General features: G+C 41.2%; 2 protein-coding genes across 2 annotated transcripts in view; one reads left to right on the top strand and one right to left on the bottom strand.

Moving 5' to 3' along the window:
* Window positions 1-1,415: 1,415 nt before the first annotated feature.
* On the top strand, window positions 1,416-17,362 carry PDIA6 (protein disulfide isomerase family A member 6). Its single transcript, XM_063314555.1, has 13 exons — window positions 1,416-1,567; window positions 5,365-5,506; window positions 6,843-6,900; window positions 10,520-10,646; window positions 11,243-11,349; window positions 12,058-12,194; window positions 12,845-12,959; window positions 13,349-13,489; window positions 14,353-14,437; window positions 14,527-14,599; window positions 14,915-15,073; window positions 15,458-15,554; window positions 16,870-17,362. Exons 1-13 carry the CDS (start codon window positions 1,534-1,536, stop codon window positions 16,942-16,944), a joined length of 1,350 nt encoding a protein of 449 aa, XP_063170625.1. The 5' UTR covers window positions 1,416-1,533; the 3' UTR covers window positions 16,945-17,362.
* A 1,100-nt stretch (window positions 17,363-18,462) lies between these two features.
* The window catches only part of ATP6V1C2 (ATPase H+ transporting V1 subunit C2), a 32,571-nt gene continuing 30,806 nt past the window's right edge, over window positions 18,463-20,227 (bottom strand). The window contains exons 11-13 of the mRNA XM_063314569.1: window positions 20,049-20,146; window positions 19,523-19,652; window positions 18,463-19,027 (exon numbers count right to left, since the gene is read on the bottom strand). Of these exons, the coding sequence (XP_063170639.1) occupies window positions 18,932-19,027; window positions 19,523-19,652; window positions 20,049-20,146 (324 nt within the window). The 3' untranslated portion in view covers window positions 18,463-18,931. The remainder of the gene's footprint in view (window positions 19,028-19,522; window positions 19,653-20,048; window positions 20,147-20,227) is intronic.

Below are 20,227 nucleotides of genomic sequence, written 5' to 3'. Positions count from 1 at the left end.
GTTTAGATAACTTGCCAATTTAATTTTTACCTTTTTTTAAAGAAACACTTTTTTTAGCCTTTCCGATGTTTACATAATTTATTTGGGTTTATGATTATTTGTTCATTTCCGATATTCCTTTCAGCATAATTTTTATGGGCAAGAAATTTAAATTATTCTCAGTGTAGCTTTAAAATGGCATTGAACTAAGGTGTTTTTTTTAAACTAGAATGTTATGCATTTTAGTCTGATTCTTAGCTTTAAAATAATACAGGTTCTGCTCAAGCTAGGTTTTTCCATTTGTTCATCACCTGTAAGTATCTAGTGCTTTATAACAGAAAAAGTGTATTGTTACAAGGACTCATCTCTGGGAGGCTGTTTTGTGTGCATGATGAAAACTACCATTGCTTCTCTACACTATGCACATAGAGACAGTTGAAAAGCTGCTACCCTAAAGAAAGAACAAGTTTAAGCATAAAAAAGTATTTCTTCTGAGGGGAAAAAAAAGGCCTGTCAGACCTCAATCCCATTGAAATATGAGAATTGCAAAGGTAAAGACCAGCATATTTAACTAACATAAACTTATTTTACCTCCCTGGTAACAGGGAGCCTACGCGTTGATTGTATCACATGTAAGACTCTGATACATTCTGGTGATCTTGTTTCTATTTACATTTAATAGTTTTTAAAAATGTTGCAATTGTAGGTTTTATTGTAGGCCGCTCAGATTCACATTTGTGAGATGGGCAGCCATATAAACGTGATCAATCAATCAATCAAACAACTCCATTGGGTCAGTTGACCACGGTCTTTCTTCGCAGGACTATTTGCCAAATATCTAAAATTAGAAGATTAAATTATTTTAATCCTTTGGATCTTTTATTTCATTTATTTAGATTTATTGTCTGTGATGATGACATTCTATGATTCCCTCTAATGGATTCTGAGCAGTGCAGACTGCTGAACCAGATAATCTCCAAACTCTTTTCAACTTTACTTTTTATACTTTTATAGACACACCCTCTTATCACAATCTATCACACCCTCCATGAGGTTTGGGATGACTCATCCTAGAGTTCCCAACCAGCCCAGCTGAGAATTGTGGGAACTGGACTCCCAGCAATTCTGCATGGCGCCACACTTCAGAGCCGCGGGAGCAGCTCCCGCGCTCCTCAAAGGGAACACCCGAAAGGAATCTCTCCCTTCCACTTGCTCCATTTCCCTTTTCCTATCTCTATGGCCAGCCAACCAAAGAGTAATAACAAGAGAGGCCGGAAGCGGGTGGTCGCACGGTACCGGCTGCACCCCTTGACCCGCATTCCCTTTCCCTTTCCTTTCTTCGAGGAGCAATTAGCCCCGCCCATCCGAACTCTTCCCCGCCTCGTTCCGGGCCTGACCCGTCCGTTTCCCATTGGCTATGTAAAAGAGGGATCGCAGCGAGAACCAATGAGCGGCAGCCACGGCGGGGATTGCTGAAACACTTGGTCCTCTGCCGGGGGAGAAGAGGTAGAATCGCGGCGACGTGATTCGAGCCGGAGGTCTTCGGAGCGGACCATGGGCGCGTTGGGCGGAAAGCGGTTTTTGCTTGGTAATTGCGGGGAGGGAAGGAGACGCTGCTGTTGAAGCTAAGTGGAAGCGGGGACGAGTTGGGAGGATTAATGGGGTTCAGTATAAGACAATCCCCCGACTGTCAGACTTAAGTAGGCTGCGTGGTGTCCAGCCTTCGGGCTCCAATTTAACATTTCAGATTGGCTGCACCTCGTTTTAGAACAGCCCGTCCTTTAAAGGAAGAAAGCGATCGGCCTCCCTTTTTATAGTTTGAAGAAGCGGCAGGGAAGCGCTTTGGTGATGCAGGAAGGTGATGCGAAGAGCTCTTGAGTAACTTAAGAAAGCAAAACGGGCTTTTCTTCAAGGCAGCTTATGTGGTTGCTCCTTGTGAGGTGGGTTCATTTCCCCCCCAGGCGTGGCTTTTATCATGCAACTGTCCTGCCTTACACAGTTTTAGGGAAGGCTTAAAGTCCTTCCCGCCTCTCCCCGTGCTTTCCCGTTGTTGCTGTAGGAATCGCACTTCGGTTCAAGACGAAAAGACAGACCGGCTCCACGAGGCATGTTGAAGGGTAGCTTTACCACCCTTCTGTTCGGCTGCGCCGTGGGGAGCTCTCGGGGCGGGCAAAGTGCTTCAAATTTGAAACGTCTCGAACTCAAAACTGGCTGGGCTGACCATGCCGGAAGCCGAACACTCTGGTTTCAACTCGGAACAATTGTTCCGCTGGTCAGATGCACGGCTGAATGGAAATTGGAATCTGGGTTTAGCCTGGTGCCTGCCGCCCGCCGCAGTGGGTCTCAGGTACTGCTGTTCCCCTTTTGGCATTTAAATGGAAGTAGACCCTGTTGAAGGCATTGGAATTGTGCATTGGAGTGCACCAGAGCTCTTTATGGGGATGTAAACCTTGTTAGCAGTGATAACCAAATAAGAACAGAAGAATGAAAAGTAGCCACTCTTAAATGAATAATTTCTCTAGCATAGAGAAGGCAGGGTCAGGAATATTTTAGGGCCAAAGGACACATGTGGAAACTTTGGTCTGCAAAATGGCTGCCCTGAGAAAGGCTTGCCTTAGAATGACTGTCATAGTTGGCATGACCCGTCAGAACACATCCAGTACTCCCTTTGGCTCCCCTGAAGATCAGAGGTGTCTGCAGGATCCAGTGCTTTCATCAAAATGGCAAAGCTAGTGTCACATCACAAACCCCACTCTGTTTGTGTGGGTATGTAATGTCATGATGCATGTACAAAAGAGGCAGAACTTAAGCACAAATCTGGTTGCATCATTTGCCCCCTCATCTTCCATGGATGCCTCTGCTCAGGATGTTCCCTGTAAGCTCAGCTTATCATTGAACTGTTTCTGGACAGCCAGGAGAAACAGAGCAGAGTTGCAGGCTCCGACGAATTTTATTTTCCAGCTTTTGGAATCTATATGGAGTCCAGAGACAATTTTGTAAATTAGGTTGATGCTAGGAATTTGTGCTTTACTTTGCATATGTCAGCACTTTATTTCAATTAAAGAAAATACTAAAAAAAAACACCTGCTGTTGCAGGGAGTGTGGTAGGTAGGAATGGGATTGATCACAGGCACCACATTGCTTTCCTGCTCCTGCTGTTAAGCATTTTCAATTGCACACAGATACTTTCTGTGATGAGAGGCTTTTTTCCCAACACAAGGGGAAAACTTGACTTTAGTACAGTACAAAATACATATAAATGATTTTTAGGGATGTACAAAATTGGTCCAGTTCCTGAATCTTTATTATATTTATATTTTTATTGTATTTTAATTGTAATGGTTTTATATTTTAATCTTGTTTTATTGTAAGCCACCCAGAGTCCCCCTGTTGGGGAGAGATGGGCGGTGAATAAATTTATAAATAAAATAAATAAATAAATTACAGATTTTGGGCATCTCTTAATACTTTAAAAAAAAATCCAGGCATTAGATCAGACTTGTAGTTGTCTTCATATAACTCAAGTGATGAAGTGTGGATGGTAACTACACATTAAAACAAATGTGTGTAAATTTCCAAGTTTCTGGCTTAGGAAAGTGGTTTGAAGAAATAGAAGCTCTTAGTCTCTATTGTAGGGCAGTCGGAATGTTGCTGATGGCCAGTCCTCTTATCACATTATGCCGATTTTTATCCAAGGGTTTGAGATCCAGTTTGGTGTAGTGGTTAGCGCATGGGGCTAAAAACCAGGAGACTGTGAGTACTAGTCCCACCTTGGGCACAAAACCAGCTGGGTGACCATGGGTCAGTCACTTTCGCTCAACCCTAGGAGGCAGGCAATGGCAAACTGCATCTGAAAAACCTTGCCAAGAAAACTGCAGGGACTTTTTCAGGCAGTCTCCGAGAATCGGACACAATTGAACAGATTAAAAAAAAATACAAGGGATCATCATCTATCAGTTTGGAAGGCTGATCCATTTGAGTGAAGTGCTTTCACATAATTACCTTGGATGGGTACATTTTTGGGCTGACTCTCTCATTATTGCAAACTAGCCTTCAAATGAATGGTTTAGCACACTAAGCAGGGCATATCCTTTCTGAATTGATATTTGGGTACTAAAGACTGTGTTTCCAAAAAGAACCTAATGCTGACAGAGCTTAAATTTGTTTTCTTGATTTCACTACAGAGATCCTTTAAACAACGGTAACATATGACATATTACTCTAGTGAAGTTCAGTTTTCATTCAAATCCCAAAGCTGAATAATTTAAAAATACTGCCATAACATAGCAGTAAAGAATATAATAAAACATGCAAATCAATAGTGTTATAAAATGCAGTGTAATCTGTGTTGAAAGCAGAAGAGCCACTCCTACATAAAGTAGTTCAAAAGCGTGTGAGTCAACACATGTGGGCCTGTTTCCTTGGGAATGGGTTTCATTGAGTCTAATGGAGCTTATTTTCCTATAAATGAATTTAGGAATGAAGCCAGTTTCCAAGGGATCCAGCCTGTATGCAGAGCCCTGATTTAAATTATATAAAGGATGAAGTCAAAGAGCTTTGAACTGTTGGTTATGGGAGGTCCAAGCAAATTTAGAGATTGACAAGTTTTGAGGGGCTCATGCACCCAAGCCAGACTGTCACATCTAATTCTCCCTGTGCCAGGACAAGCTGGCTGTTGGCTTGTCCAAGCAAAAGAGAGCCCTGAATGCAGTCTGGTGGAGCTCCAGCTTTGCTTGAGCAAATGCTTAAGGGGTTAAAAAAAGGAAGGAGGCTTCCTCCTCTTAAATGCAACTGCCACCATGCATCATTTTAGGGATCCTGGCACCACAATGTTGGAGAACTCCTGGATTCAGCAGTAAGAGCATTACCTCTGAATTACTTTGTGTCTATTCAGTTTATGTCACCTGTTCATGAGTGGGCATGTTTCCATGGCAAATGGTTGGGAAAAATACCCTTTTGCTTTTAATTCAGGTGGTTACATTTGCATAGAGAGGAAATGGAAGCACCAGATTAGCAGGAAATGTTCCAGTCCTGAGATCTGTTTTGATTTTAGAATGGGCTGTTCCAGCTTCACTGGAAGTGTTCCATTAGTATTCTGTTCTTGATGGAAGTAGACCATTCTGATTGTGAATAACAGTCACAATGGTCGTTTGGGGGTTGGAAGAGTTCTGGTAATGTCAGAGCTTGTTCCAACTCAAAATGGGATTTGACCGTTGAAATGTTTTCCATGCATCATGTTTCTTATCCTGTTTGGTTTAGTGGAACAGGGTTCTCATACATTGCTTTGCCTCTGATTTAGTAGGTATGCATGCTTTTGGCCCAAAACATATCAAACTCTTGATTGTCTGTTGTAATGACCTGAATCTTGTTCTGTTTTTATCCTAGGGACTGTAAGCTGCACCCTCTTCTTGGCTGTTAACAGCTTGTATTCTTCCAGTGATGATGTTGTAGATCTCACACCAACAAACTTCAACAGGGAGGTCATCCAGAGTGATAGTTTATGGCTAGTAGAGTTTTATGCACCGTGGTATGTATTAGCAGAGCTCTCTTGAAGAGAACGGCTGTTGTTCATTCCATTTGTTACTTGTCCATGTATATGCTTTGGCTATCTTGTTTCTGTAAACAGTTTCTTGCCTCTCAACACAGAATATGTAGCTAGATTGTTCTGGTCATATTAGCACTGTGGTTAAGTGAGACTGTGCAGGAATACATGGATCAGCCTTTCTCATTGCTGTCCTTCAGATGAGTTGGTATGGCAATTCCTGAAATTCATAGCCAACATGGAAGTTTAAAGGCCCAGCACCTCTGGAGGGCTGATGAAGATAAATCTTAACCACCATCATTAAATGCATTGGGGGTAGCAGGTCTGCATGTGTTAGTCATGATACCAATATAAATGCTGGTCCCACACCCTTCAATTGATGTGTAATGACTGCGTTACTCAATTTACCATTAAGTTCAATTCATACATGATTTTAGTAGAAATCCCTTTAACGGAGAGTAGCACACAAACAGTGGAAAAGTTGCGAATGAAAGTTCCTGTGTTTTCCCCAAGTTAAACAACCCAATGAGTACAAGCCCCCTCCCTCTCTCAGGCACGCAGCCCCCCTCTTCGTGCCAGTCAGCTCAACTCCACACAAGTGTCTCCAACGGCTCGGTAGCTTGACGTTGGATACCAGAGATAGTCCAAACAAGATGTTTTCACACTCCTGGCATGTTCCCCTTCCCAATTCTACTGACCCGCAAGTCCCAACACGTGTTAAGTTCATTCACACATGTAAGTCCAATTGGATGTTCTGGGAACGTGTGATTGGGGAGCATGCCATGATGAAACAAGAGTGGAAATCTGTGTTGAAGGCTGGAGAAATCATAACAGTGCCCTACGCCTTCAGTTTATTCTCATTTTTCTGAAGATTTTATGTTATTACAAGAGTATATGGTTGCCAACTTTTTTTTTTCTGGGAGAGAGGATGTGTATCTTTTGCATCTAGAAATTCAAAGAATGCTTTGTGTCCTACTATGAAAATGCTGTGATTGAATTTTATGTATTGAACTTCAGCTAGTTGTGCAGAGCTTTTGGGTTTTGTTTATTTTATTAAGGGGCAAGAGATGTGTCTAGCAGTCGGTATTTCTTTCATTTTGTGTAATGTTACACATGTGGAAAGTTGTAGCAACTAACATTGGTTCCAAATAACATGGAATGCTAGAAAAATAAAAAGGAATCTGGGATATCACTTAGAATATAACCACTGTATGCTGCCTTGTACACTTTTCAGTGTGAGGATTCGTATGAGGAAAGGGTGTATGTGGTTTGGAATAAATCATATGTTTGAAGCTTATATTATTTTTTTATCTTCTGAAAGGTGTGGCCACTGCCAAAGACTAACACCTGAATGGAAGAAAGCTGCAGCTGCCTTAAAAGTGAGTAGCATATCCATAAATAATCTTCCTTTGTATTGGTTATTTTTTTATTAGGTTTATATCCTACTTGTCTTCCAGGAACTCAAGGGAGTGTGCTTATTCCCTCCTCCAGTTTTTCTTATGACAACAAATCTGTAGGATAAATTGGGCTGAGAGAGTGTGACTGGCCCAAAGTCACTTCCTGAGCTTCCAGAGAGGAGGACAGACTTCAGCCTGGGATTCCCCTATCCTTGTCCACCACCTTAATCACTACTGTTAAGTTAGGATATTTTAATCCCAGTTGCTGTAAAGGAGAATTTTTTTCTCACAGATTCCCCCAAGTGTTTGTTTTTAACAGAGACCAGTATACCCTTCTGTGGAAACCCAAATTGTTTATTTTTGGTACCAGAGGCAGCAAAAGCAGACTTGAAAAGGGTGGAGATACAACCCCTCTATCTTATACTGGTCTTGCCTCCCAGAGCCTTTGCTCTCCTCCAGGCATCTTCTCCTAGCTTTATCAGTGTTTCTTGGCTTTCCAAGTATTTTATGGCTGAGCTGATGGGGTTCATAGTTTTCTGTGTGCCTTGAAAGGAAATTTACATGTGTGTATGCGTGCGTGTTTGATTCAGTCTTGACTGTCATTGACCACATGGAGAAGTCCATGAAGTTTTCTTGGCCAGACTTTTGGAAGTGGTTTGCCATGGCCTCCTTCCTAGGGCTGAGAGAGGGACTGGCCCAAAGTCACCCAGTTGGCTTCATGCCTAGGGCAGGATTAGAACTCACAGTCTCCAGGTTTTTATCCTGATGCCTTTAACCACTACACAAAACAGGCTCTGGGGAAAATAATTGGGGAGTGAAATATTTTGCTTGTCCTAACCATCACCATTTTTTCTCCTGCAACTGTACAATGTGGAATGCCTTTGTTCATAGATAATGCTAAGCCTTAGTTGTGGGCTTGTCCATTAGCATAAGATAAAGCCAAAGAAAATACTTTCTAGCCTAGTAATTCTTAGGCACAGATAGCACTGTTTCATCTACCTTAACAGTTTTAACATGAGTGGCAATTCTGAGTCTTTCTCAGCCCACATACGATAGTAGGAATCAAACCTGCATTGTGTGCAATGAAAGCAGGCATCCTACCCATCAGCTGATAACTTTGTTTGTTTGTTTGTTTGTTTATCAAATTTTTATCACCGCCCATCTCCCCCAGGCAGAGGACCCTGGGCGGTCCACAATAACAATAATTAAAAATTCCATAAAATCATAAATACAGCCATTAATCAATCAGAGTAAAATGCAGTAAAATCCAACCCATGGTGGATCTAATTCAAACCATAAGGGCATAAAACTAGTCCCCGCAGCACTAGGGAATCAGCCAGCCCCAAGAATTGTTCTTCCCCTCCCTATTCCAGGCAAGGCAGCAAACCAGGTCTTCAGCTGTTTTCTGAAGTCCAGGAGGGAGGGGGCTGACCTCACTTCTGGGAGAAGGGTATTCCAAAGGGTGGGAGCTGTTGCAGAGAAGGCCTGTCTCCTGGACCCCGCCAGATGGAATTCTCTTGCAGACAGGGTCCATAGCATGCCCTCTCTGCATGACCGGGTGGGACAGGTTGATGTAACGGGGATGAGAAGGTCCCTTAGGTAACCTGGACTCGTGCCATGTAGGGCTTTAAAGGTGATTACCAACACCTTGAATTGGACCTGGAAGCAAACTGGCAACCAATGCAGCTCACGCAGTAGAAGTGTTACGTGTGCTGATCTCGGAGCACTCATCACTGTTTGCGTGGCTGCATTTTGAACCAACTGAAGCTTCTGGATACTCTTCAAGGGTAGCCCCACACACTAACTTCGTTAGTAGAAGATGGTTGTCATCAGCTGCCTTATTAATAGAAGTTTCTTATTTACCTCGAATAAACATCTTACAATCTTTTAAAAATTAGTTAATGACAGCTGGGATTGAAAATATAATCTCGAGGATGCCCATTTTCTTTGATAAAAGAATAAATATGTGACCTGCCTATCCCTTGAATGTATTTCCCATCATTCCTTAAAAATGGGCATGTTAATGAGGATTGACAAAAGTTGGAGTTCAAAAAAACATCTGGAAGGCATTGCCCACCACTGCCTTGGGAAGAAGCATGGGGCCTTGTGAGTGCTAGCCTGCATTTTGGAATTGTTTATAATATTTTTTTAGCACTGTCTCATTTCATTATGTTTTACTGAAGATCATATTTATTGTACCTAGTAAAGTCTGTGTCTCAAAGTGGGGCCTATATATCCTCCTGTATATAAAGCTAAATAGGGACACGGTGGCGCTGCAGGTTAAACCGCTGAGCTGCTGAGCTTGCCGATCGGAAGGTCGGCGGTTCGAATCCGCGTGACGGGGTGAGCTCCCATTGCTAGTCCCAGCTCCTGCCAACCTAGCAGTTCGAAAACATGCAAATGTGAGTAGATTAATAGGTACCGCTTTGGCGGGCAGGTAACGGCGTTCCGTGTAGTCATGCCGGCCACATGACCACGGAAGTGTCTACGGACAAACGCCGGCTCTTCGGCTTTGAAACGGAGATGAGCACCGCCCCCTAGAGTCGGACATGACTGGACTTAAAGTCAAGGGAAACCTTTACCTTTACCTGTAAAGCTAAATATAAGTTGTTTGACTGTGGCATTACTATAACCTTTCCACAAAAGAATTACAGAGCCAGATCAGATACTCTACCCAGGTTGGTTGAAGCAGCGACAGAATTTGGCCCGATTTACCACTTCCCACGTTTTCCCTGCTGCAGTGGCAAATCGCTTGTTACTGAGAAGCTGATATGAAAGCTCCCTGCTGTAGAATGGCCTTCAGACCACAGTTCTTCTGTTATAGCCTCTCTCCAGGATTTTTAGAGTTAGCTTGTGCCATATTGGTTCTTCTTTATGACTGCCTGATTTTGTCTTCAAAATATATAGTATGACTTCAGAGATGTAATGCTTGTTTGCAAATTGAACTAAATCTTACGGTTCGCTGATTAATCAGTACTTTGAACCTGCTGGCAACCCTATTTACATTATATTTTTATATGAGATTACACACAGCATATCCTTATGCTCTTAAAAGATTTACTGGAAGGAAGTTTAGTGATGCTGGGGTTTTGTTGCAATGAGTGAGAAATTACGGAGTGGCACCGTGGCTTCCTAGTGAGCCAGCGTCTGCTGCTGGAGAGCTGCCTGAGCAAGGTCGCCTTCCTTGGCCACCTACCAATTGGCAGGCTGCCAGAAGACACGGAGGAATAATAGCAGTAGCAGGATAGCCCACCCCGTAGGGAGCTGCCAAAGACAGCACATCCCTAGCGGGGAACACTGCTTAGCGTAGGTACGTGACCCCCTTGCATTCAATTTCAAGGAAGAATAAATGGATTGACACAGCATCCTTGTTTTCAAGTGGAATTATCTTTATTCTTCTAGCATCATGAAACAGCTTGGTCAAAGGCAATGTCTGAGCCAAAACCAGCACTTTCCAGTGGATGTGCGTATGAACTGACATACTCCACTGTTTTGAGCCACAGTCAGCACCTGTGTGTGAACTCAGCAAAACGGCCTTTACCTTTTCTTTGTGGAGCTTTTTGTCTTGTTTCCCTAACTTGAAAGCCTTCTTTTTTTCCAGGGAGTTGTGAAAGTTGGAGCGGTAGATGCAGATAAACATCAATCTCTGGGCGGTCAATATGGTGTTAAGGGGTTTCCCACTATCAAGGTATTTGGCGCTAACAAGAACAAAGCAGAAGACTACCAAGGTATTTTTAAGAAGATACCTTCTTTTTACTGATACGCATCTTGAGCAGAACTGATATTTTTCTCTTGTTCACAACTTACAGCCTACTTAAGTTAAGACTGCTATAATATATTGGGTCCTTTTTTGCGACATGAAATTCCCAGGAATTTAAGTGAGACGTATTTCCTGCCTTTGCGGCTGCATTAGGTTTGGCTTAACAATCAAATACTTGCTGTAGGGCAGGGGTGAGGAACCTATGGTCTTCCAGATGCTGCTGAACTACAGTTCCCAGCATGCCTCACTTCTGGCTGAACTGGGTGGGAGTTGTAGTTCATTAACATCCAGAGGCACAGTTCTCCGCCCCCTGTTGCAGGGAGCATACTGGTTACTTAAAACTTGGGTTTCCAGTTCAAGGCTGAAGCCTCCAGTGGTTTCTCCTTGTGCAGCACCACAGTGCTTCAAGAAGCTACCCAATTGTGTGTGTGTGTGTGTGTGTGTTTTCCCTCCTGTTAAAAGTGCTGAAACAGGTGGATACTGCTGCTGGAAAGAGTATGTAAACATTGATACTTGTGGAGTCTTAATGAGTGCTTAGCATTCTGCCTTTCTTTTGTGACTCAGGAGCCAGGACCAGTGAAGCCATTGTTGATGCTGCTTTAAGCTCTGTCCGATCACTGGTAAAAGATCGTCTTAATGGCAGAGGTGGTGGATACAGCTCTGGAAAACAGGTACCCCTTTTAGGCCTTGCCTGCTGCTCATTGCAGAGACTCCCACTTTCCAAGCATGTATTCTGGGCAGGCGGTTAGAGGATAACTAGTAATGGGGATTTAAACGATGGATTTAAGGCAGGCTTATTTTATGGCAGGGCTGAGAAACTTAAGAGGACAACAGGCTTGCTCATTTAAACATAGCAAATTTTGTAGAAAAGTGGAATAGTAATTTTGTAGTAGAGGATAGTTACAGTTATCAGAATAAAGGTGGGGTGGACAATGGCAGTAGAAGGGGACAGGAAAGTAAGGGTGTGTTGGAGAGTTAATGAATGGCAAGGAATGAAATGGCCAAGAAACGTAATAAATTCTTCAGATTTGTGGTGTCTCCACTGCACAAATGCTTTAGAAATCATGACTATAAACATTGGCGAAAGGATAATAACCTCATTTACTAGTGACTGAAAGCCCCTTGTGGACTTTTTGCTAAAGAAAGAAAAAAATGAACTTGTGATTTATGAGTGTGACCATTAGATTTCTTTTTCATCTTCCATCCTGTACGGACTGCATGATTTCAGGCAGGGATAGGGTATTTTCATTGATTACATGTAAGTTTCTACGCTAGTCTCTTTGACTGGAAAGCATGTGCTCATTTATTATAACCAATAATTAGAATTGAAATAAAGACTGTAGTACTGAATATCTTTCATATTTCTTTTAAATCAATAGAGCAGTTATGAAAGTGGAGGCTCCAGCAAAAAGGATGTGATTGAACTGACAGATGATAACTTTGATAAGAATGTGCTGGACAGCGACAGTGTCTGGCTGGTAGAATTTTATGCTCCTTGGTGTGGACATTGCAAAAAGTAAGACTTCTGGTTGCACTCTGAGTTGTTACAGCATACTTATTTCTAAGGGGAATCCAGATGTAGTATTTGGGTGCAAGAACATTGGTAGTGCAATCTGTTCAGAGGGTGGCCCCACTTAATTCAATAGATCTAACACTCAGCTTGTGTCCAGCTTGTGACTTCTGGAGGTACGTGAGCCATATTTGAGTAACCTCGGCTTTTCTTCTTTTGCCTTTAATACAATGCTCTTCTGTACCCATTACTCTTCTGTTGTCACGTAAGACAACACCTGCTGGAAACCTAATCATTTGTAAAGCAGGAGTAGGACTTTTGGGCATAGTTGTTCCTGGAATCTGACCATTGATGATAATGGTTGGGGCTAATGTAGTCCAAGCTGTCCCAAGGACTTCAAGTCACATGATCCTTTTGAGGAGTATTCAGTAGTCATTGTGGTGTTAGGAAAAGTTGTTAAACCATGTCTTTGTAATTAGGTAAGCAGCGACCAATCTGTAGTAATTTTGCGCCCGTTCATCATCGTGGAACTATCATCATTTAACCGCTTCACTTCCTTTTTAAAAGTGGTTTTAATTGTAAAATTACGTTGTGGGTTATTGCTGTTCTTTTTAAAAGGAAAGCACCCGCATATAACAGTGCATTTCCTTCCACAGTTTAGAGCCAGAATGGGCATCAGCTGCAACTGAAGTGAAGGAGCAAACAAAGGGAAAGGTTAAACTAGCTGCTGTAGATGCTACTGTGCACCAGATGTTAGCCAGCCGATACGGGGTGAGTAGGTAGCGCAAGTGGTGATGCTGTTATTTTATTACTCACTGTCTCCCAAATAAGATAGAGGCGGGAATACGGCCTTTTTAAGATGGCAACAACATTTTTCATGGAACGTTTCTAACATTTTTACATTAGATCATTGTTAAATAAAGGCAACTGTGAGAGCATAACTTGTTTGTATAAACTATGTCAGGAACTTTTTCTTAAAACATTGGGTCATATATGTAATGGTTTCTGATAGTTTTACATACCTTCTATTTAGAGAATTTGGATTATGTGGACATACAGCGAAGCTAAGAGCTATTTTATTTTAATTTTTAATCCATCTAATACCAAGGTGATTACCACTTATGATCACTGCGATTTGAATTCTTTCATTCTGTTTCCAGATCCGCGGATTTCCGACAATAAAAATCTTCCAGAAGGGAGAAGAACCTGTTGACTATGATGGTGGAAGGACAAAACCTGATATCATTGCTCGGGCTCTGGACTTGTTTTCAGAGAATGCACCACCCCCTGAACTCCTAGAGGTATCCTTATTCTGATCAAGTAGTTACTTCCTGTGGAAACTGCAACAAAACGTTGCGGTATGGAATGCTTCTGTTCAGTGAGCCAGCCATGCTGTCTTTAAAAGTACTCCAAAGTCCATTTCAGACCCTCCCCCAGTCATTTTGTGGTTACAGAACTCCTAGTATTTTCTCCTTTGAAAACCTCTGCATGCTGGTAACCCTCCCTATTTCTCATTAGTCCTACTTTGGCTATATAGCCATCATAATTGGGCACCCAAATTTGCTATTATGATGGGTTTTTTATTGGTGAAATGAAAGGAGTGTTCTATATGGTTTGAATCAAAGTTTTCATTGAAAATGGGTAATAAAGCTAAGCTTGATTTCTAACTGGATTTTTCCCAAAAGATCTTAACTGACAGAAAATTATATTATTTCCTTCATTAAATTCATGTAGTTGGAAATTTCAAGCCCTTTCTTGAAATGTCTGCCCTTATTTCACATTAGCTGCATTTATAGCTGCATTTATATATTGGCATTTGCTTGCAAAGAGCTTTGGGACAAAGTGTCTCTCTGGAAGGTCATGGGCAAGTATGGCATGATGTATATGCCCTAATTGTTACCAACGTTGACTTTGTGAATTATGAATCATCTGGCATCCTTTTCGCCCTCAGCTTCGTAGACCAAAATTGTTTTAAGTCTTAATGATGTCAGAGCTATTATCTAGAGAAACTCCAATATCAGAGCAAATAAATCAGCCATGTTAAGAAAGATAGAGCAAGAGAAGACCTTGTAGGAGAATGTGACTTTGTAGCTGCATCAACCAATGTAGTTATTACTCTTTAATTACTAGGATTTTGAATTAGTAATCTATTTATCTCTCCTAGATTATTAATGAAGATGTCTTAAAGCAAACATGTGATGCTCACCAACTTTGTATTATTTCTGTTTTGCCCCATATACTTGACACAGGTAAGAAAAAAAGGTATTTTCCCCTCTCTTCAGCATTATTATACTGGCCTGAAATGTGATTTTTCCTTTTTATGATTTCTGTCAAACAGGAGCTGCAGGTAGAAATGCCTATCTGGAAGTCATGCTGAGAATGGCAGACAAATACAAAAAGAAGATGTGGGGGTAAGGTACAGATTATAGTAGAAAGCACTTAGATTTGAGGCAGGGGGAATGACAATATATGTTCCTATTGAAATGAAAATAGAAGCTCAATAATAGAGATGCTGCTGGCCAGCATAGACTAGCCTAGATGGTTACAAACTGGACTAGGGGAGGCTTGAGGTAAGCAGCTGATTTTGATCTGATGTCACGCTGTCCTCATCTCTTTTCCTCTGCATCTTACAATAGAAATTGGGTGATGCCAGAGAATCTGAAACTGTAGACAAGAGTGATCTTATATGGTTAATGTGAGATGCGCTCCTAATTCTTTTTTCCAAGGTGGCTGTGGACAGAAGCTGGAGCACAGTCTGATCTTGAAAATTCCTTGGGTATTGGTGGCTTTGGCTATCCAGCTATGGCAGCTGTTAATGCTCGAAAGATGAAATTTGCCCTCCTGAAAGGCTCTTTCAGTGAACAAGGGATTAATGAATTCCTACGGTAAGGCTTTCTTGTGGGTACCTAAATCATATGAATGTTGTGCTGCCTGACGAGTTTAAATTAAAAATAGTTCAGTATCAGCCAATGGGAAAAATAATTGATTCTGTAAGCATGTTAGTTGATTTCCTTTTTGAACAGAAAAGGAAAAAAAGTACATTTTCTGTTCAGGAGCACTCCTGAATCCGTCTTTTCCTGCTACCCCTCCCATTTTTTAAAGAAGTGATTGAGATCTCATGAAATTTTAGCTGGTGGAGTCAGGGGGAGGGGGTACCAGTTGCCAATCCCATTCAGTGCTACTCGGTATATAATGCATCGTAACAGGTTCTCAAACGTGGATCACTAGATGGGTGTGTAACATGTTCCAAATGTTCTTTGAACTTCTAGGGAACTTTCTGTTGGACGGGGGTCCACAGCACCGGTTGGTGGAGGGGCTTTTGCCAAGATTAACACGGTAGAGCCCTGGGATGGCAAAGATGGTGAGGTGAGAGACCCCTTTTCCATTTCTGGATTCATACACAACTTACTTGAATGTTTAGGGTTCATGCGTTTCAGTTGGTTCGTTATCAAATCAATCACTTCATGCGTAAGCATCCTAATATACCTTCCTTATATACCCTAAAGCTTGTAGCCAGCAATCTATTTAGTTAAAACCTTGCTTCTCATTTTTATTTCTCATCTTTTCTGTCACCCACCTTATCTGTGAGAAATCACCTTAGTTCTACGCTTGGCTGCATATCCTTGTTCTCTTTTGGATTTTGCTCAAAGCTCTGACGTTTGTTTATCTATCTATTTCTGGCATTATTTTATTTTCTGTATCCTGCTTGAGTTATTTTGATATGCTTCCTGTGCAAATTCTGTATTTTCTTTCTTTCCTGTGCTGATGCGAGTTGCTCACCAGACCTTCAACTGGTCTAACGTTGTTGCATTGAGGGTTGCAAAGAGGAACTTGATAATAATACTAGTACTACTTTTCTTGTTTATCCAGCTGCTCAGGTTACATAAAAACCTTCGTAGATTTACAACTTTTATTGTTCATTTACAGTCTACTGTTGACTTCTCCCATTTTTTTCATAGGAAGTTTCTGCTCAGTAGCTTACTGAAGCCACACAGAATGTCATGCCTGGGCTTGTTTCAGCCCTGGTTTGCTTAATGAAGAAGAAATAGCCAGTCCATCTTATAGACAGATAAAATAATAATGCCTTGTTTGGCCAATTCTGAGTTCATTTGCTCTCCTGTTTGGATGGTCTGTGCCTTGCATCCCTAGATTGTTTAGAAGCTTGGGTGGGACACAGAACAAGAACCAAGAAGCTGCAAATAAATATGTAGCCCAATTCCTGTATCATGTTAAGCCACCTTTGTAATCACATAATTACTTAGCATGCGGTGTAAACCCAGTTATTTTGATCTTACCAACAGACACTAATCATAGCTTTAATTGTTCTGCTGGTTTTAAAGAGTAAAATAATAGTGATGGGACTGAAGGGTGTTGTAGGTGCTGAAACTCCACTTTAATTGCATCACTTATTTGAATGGTAAAATGTACCTTCATGACAAGATTGTGTGTGTAGTTTATACTTTAAGGGAAGATCAGAAAAGTGCCTTGCTGGTTGTACATGAATTAAAACACATGAGAGAGCATTTAGGTCTCTTCAGAAGTCATTTAACAGTAGTGCCCTTCACTACTGGACAGTATTTTCTCAGCATGTTACGGGGTTTGGAACTTGTTCTAAGAAGCGTGTGGTGACATCATGTGATAAATGCCTCATTAATTCACGTTCCACTTACTTGTTTCATAGCTCCCAGCTGAAGAGGATATTGATCTCAGTGATGTGGATCTTGATGACTGGGATACTCAGAAGGATGAATTGTGAGAGCCTGAAGATAACTTTGTTTCTTGAGAGACACTGGGCAGTGGTTGGATAGAAGAACGTTTTGCATCATGTGGATCTACCAGTGGCCTTTGTGCTGAGAGAGAAGCTGTTGGAAACATGGTCATTAGTGAACTGAGCACCTCTTAAGAAAAAAATCTCACAAATTCTATGAATTTTTTTTATTGAGTGAAATTGTATCCGGTGCAACAGATATTTTGAGAACAACACTGATCTTTCATTGAAATGCTCCTGTTTTGTTTTGTTTTTTTGTTCTGTTTTGTTTTGTCTAGCTGGTATTGGTGGTCAACTGTAACTTGAGACTTTTGTTGTACTTAGTTTTAAAATGTGATCTTTTTTCTCCTCCCCCAAGGTATAGCTTTCATTTCAATGAAAGAATAAAACAATATTTTTGACTCTGTGTCAGTGTCGTACAGTGTACAGAGATCTCTTTGACTAGATCAGTGCAGTATTTAGAATCCATTTTTGCAGTGAATATTAATAGAATGAAGACATTATATATATATGTTCATATTAAACCAGTCATTTTTAAAATTGTGTTTTGAAGAAGCTGTAGTGAATAGTTTCACATTATACTAGGCTTTGGATATGAACCAGGTCCTTGGATTCTAAGTACCTTCAACAGTTGGGGTTTTTTTGGGGGGGTAGCCTGTAGGATTCAGAGAACTGCCATATTTGCTGGGTGACTTGTGGCACGTTTATCTCGATGCATATTCTGTCAGTTGTGGGAATCTTTAAGCACTCCTGTTCCTTGGTGGTCCTCAAGAAAAATACTGAGCCATCATCTAATTCCTGTTCTCTCTGAAGAAGAATGTTCCCAAGTAGCCCAGAATTATGAGTTCAGGCGAATTTTAGTATGAAGTTAATTATAAAGTATAATGCTCCTATAACAGAAATCAAGATGATTTCTTTAGAAGGACGTAAGGACGTTCCCAGTGTCAGTATTAAACTTTCCTGCCACAAGAATGTTAGACATTTCTCTCTCTCTCTTTTTTTAAAAAAGGCTCATCTTTTCTCTAGGGACTTGTTTGGTCCAGCATCATTGTAGCCATTGGCTGAACTTCACTTTTTTTGTAAACTCCCCAGTGATGACTGGGAAAGGCAATGGCAAACCACCCCGCTCTATAGTCTGCCAAGAAAACATTGCGAAAGCGGTGTCCCTCTAAAAGGTCAGACATGACTTGAAGCTCGGGGACCTTTCACCTTTCACACCCTTTGAGAGGCATTGAAGGAGATTCCATCTATACTGTAACGATGCCAACAAATGGTGGCTGTGAAAGGAAGTACTGTCATTCATTTTAATCTGATTTTAAGTAAATTCAAGACGACACTTGGAAGAGCCATATTGCTGCCAACAAACTGACAAAAAGATTTCAGGTTCTGTATTATGTCTGCAGTGGGCCACATGCTGCTTTGGAGAGAGTGCTATTTCACCCAAGCGAGGGAAATTTTCTGCCTGGATTACTTAGACATGCTAAACTGAAGCAATTTGTTAGATTAAGACTAACTTCTCAAACGTATTTCCCCCTTCTATTTTAGTGTGTAACTGCTGTGTGCACTGAATCAATTCATTAAACAAATTACAAATTTATGACAAGAATATTTCCATTTTAACCACCAGATACCTTTTGATTTTATTTAAAACCCTAGTTGATAAGGGTTTTTTTTGTAATTATAACAATAAATACAACTACAACACAAATGCCTTGTGAAGCATGTTTTCTAATACAATCAGAGAAAGCTTCCAGTATCTTAACTCTCAAAATGGAAGAAGGCAACCAAACTGCGGTATAGTCCAGCCAAATCTAGAAACTACAATTAACACTTAAAATTGGTTGCCCTTTCTGCACTGAAAGGGCCACATTCCTGTTCGTTTGCCTTAAAAACAAAACAGCTTGAGATGATGACACTTCGCTCACAACCAAATGCTACAATACTGAAAAACAAGTCCCGCTTAGTCCCGCATGGTTTAGCTGCAATCGAGAAGGCTGAGGTCAATCCTGAAATAGACGTAGGGGTAGTAGTCTTGATTGCTCAGTTGTAAGCCAGGAATGTCAATGGAAGTCTGGGAAGAGATTAAAACAAAGTCGGGTGAGGTCCTTAAGACTTGGAGATAGTTGTTACAATGTTTACTGAATGTGAGGGAATACTTTAATATCTTAACTTCAGGAACTAACAGGAACAAACACTGGGAAATGAAAGACTGCAAACAGTAAATACAGAGAATAAATTGGAAATCCCCAGATGTAGTGTAAGGAAGCTGATCCCTCACTGGAAGTCTCTAGGTCTTCTGAGAAACTACTTGTGGAAGATGACACAGGAATAAGATAAACCAGCAGTTCAAGGGTGAGCTAACTGCAGCCCTGGTGGCTTCACAGTCCCCTGTAAGTGATTGACAGTTACTCAGCAGCCTCCTGGTTGGGAGACAGAAGGTGGTGTCAAAAATGAGAAGTGGGGAAGGGTCAGAGAATGGGAGGCACTACCCATTTTTCCTATGCTTCATGCAGCCCTTGTCTGCTACCTCCATCCTTCGGCATGTTGCCTGCAATGGCATACTTACATCCATCATGCTGGCTGCTGCTACTTCATCCAGATGCTTGAAGACCGCATTTAGTACTTCTCTCAGCCTCTTGGTAGATTTCTTATTAGGCTGAAGTAGCATTGCCTGGAAGTTCACCGGTAACCCATACCTTGAAAGAAAGAAAGAAAGAACAGACAGAGAGAGATGGTTGTGTGTGTGGGGGGGGGGGGTGTAACTGGCAGCAGAAACCAGATTACATTCTGAATGCAATACTGCTAGTTTTCACTCTACCTATCAACTATCTTCATCTTGCTTTTGTTTATGACTAGGGTATTTTAAAATCTAAACTTCATCAAAGATTGCTTATTTTCCTTATTTATATCATAACATTTGCCTGATTACACTCTGTTTATTCCTGGAAGGTTTAAGAACCCATTCTGCATGCTACAATCAAAGTATGTTTAAAATCAATGGGAAAGTTAAATCAATGGGGATCTGTAATTATTGACCTGAGATCGTACTTTTCTCTGAGAAAGATGGATCCTATACAATTTCACCTGTTTACCTGAGGACAGATTCTGAGAAAACCCTTAATGCCTTTATATGAATCCAAGCCACGAATGCTTCACTGAAGTTCACCTTCAACCATCTCAACAGAGGACCCTTTAATGAGGAAAAAAGTGATATTAGATAACAGAAGAGCTGTTTTTTGGCCTCTAGAGCCCCATATTGTGCCCTAAAATT

This window comes from Candoia aspera, chromosome 1 (genome assembly GCF_035149785.1).
Source record: "Candoia aspera isolate rCanAsp1 chromosome 1, rCanAsp1.hap2, whole genome shotgun sequence".
Lineage (NCBI taxonomy): Eukaryota > Metazoa > Chordata > Lepidosauria > Squamata > Boidae > Candoia > Candoia aspera.
Note: the sequence above shows the minus strand (reverse complement) of the source record. Positions and strands in the feature narration are given on the sequence as shown.

Bases quoted from the DNA above. Each gene is read 5' to 3' on its own strand.
- PDIA6 (XM_063314555.1), top strand. From the start codon at position 1,534: ATGGGCGCGTTGGGCGGAAAGCGGTTTTTGCTTG. The intron at 10,647-11,242 runs GTATTTTTAAGA...TTTGTGACTCAG, and splicing joins CAAAGCAGAAGACTACCAAG to GAGCCAGGACCAGTGAAGCC. The intron at 12,960-13,348 runs GTGAGTAGGTAG...TTCTGTTTCCAG, and splicing joins TGTTAGCCAGCCGATACGGG to ATCCGCGGATTTCCGACAAT.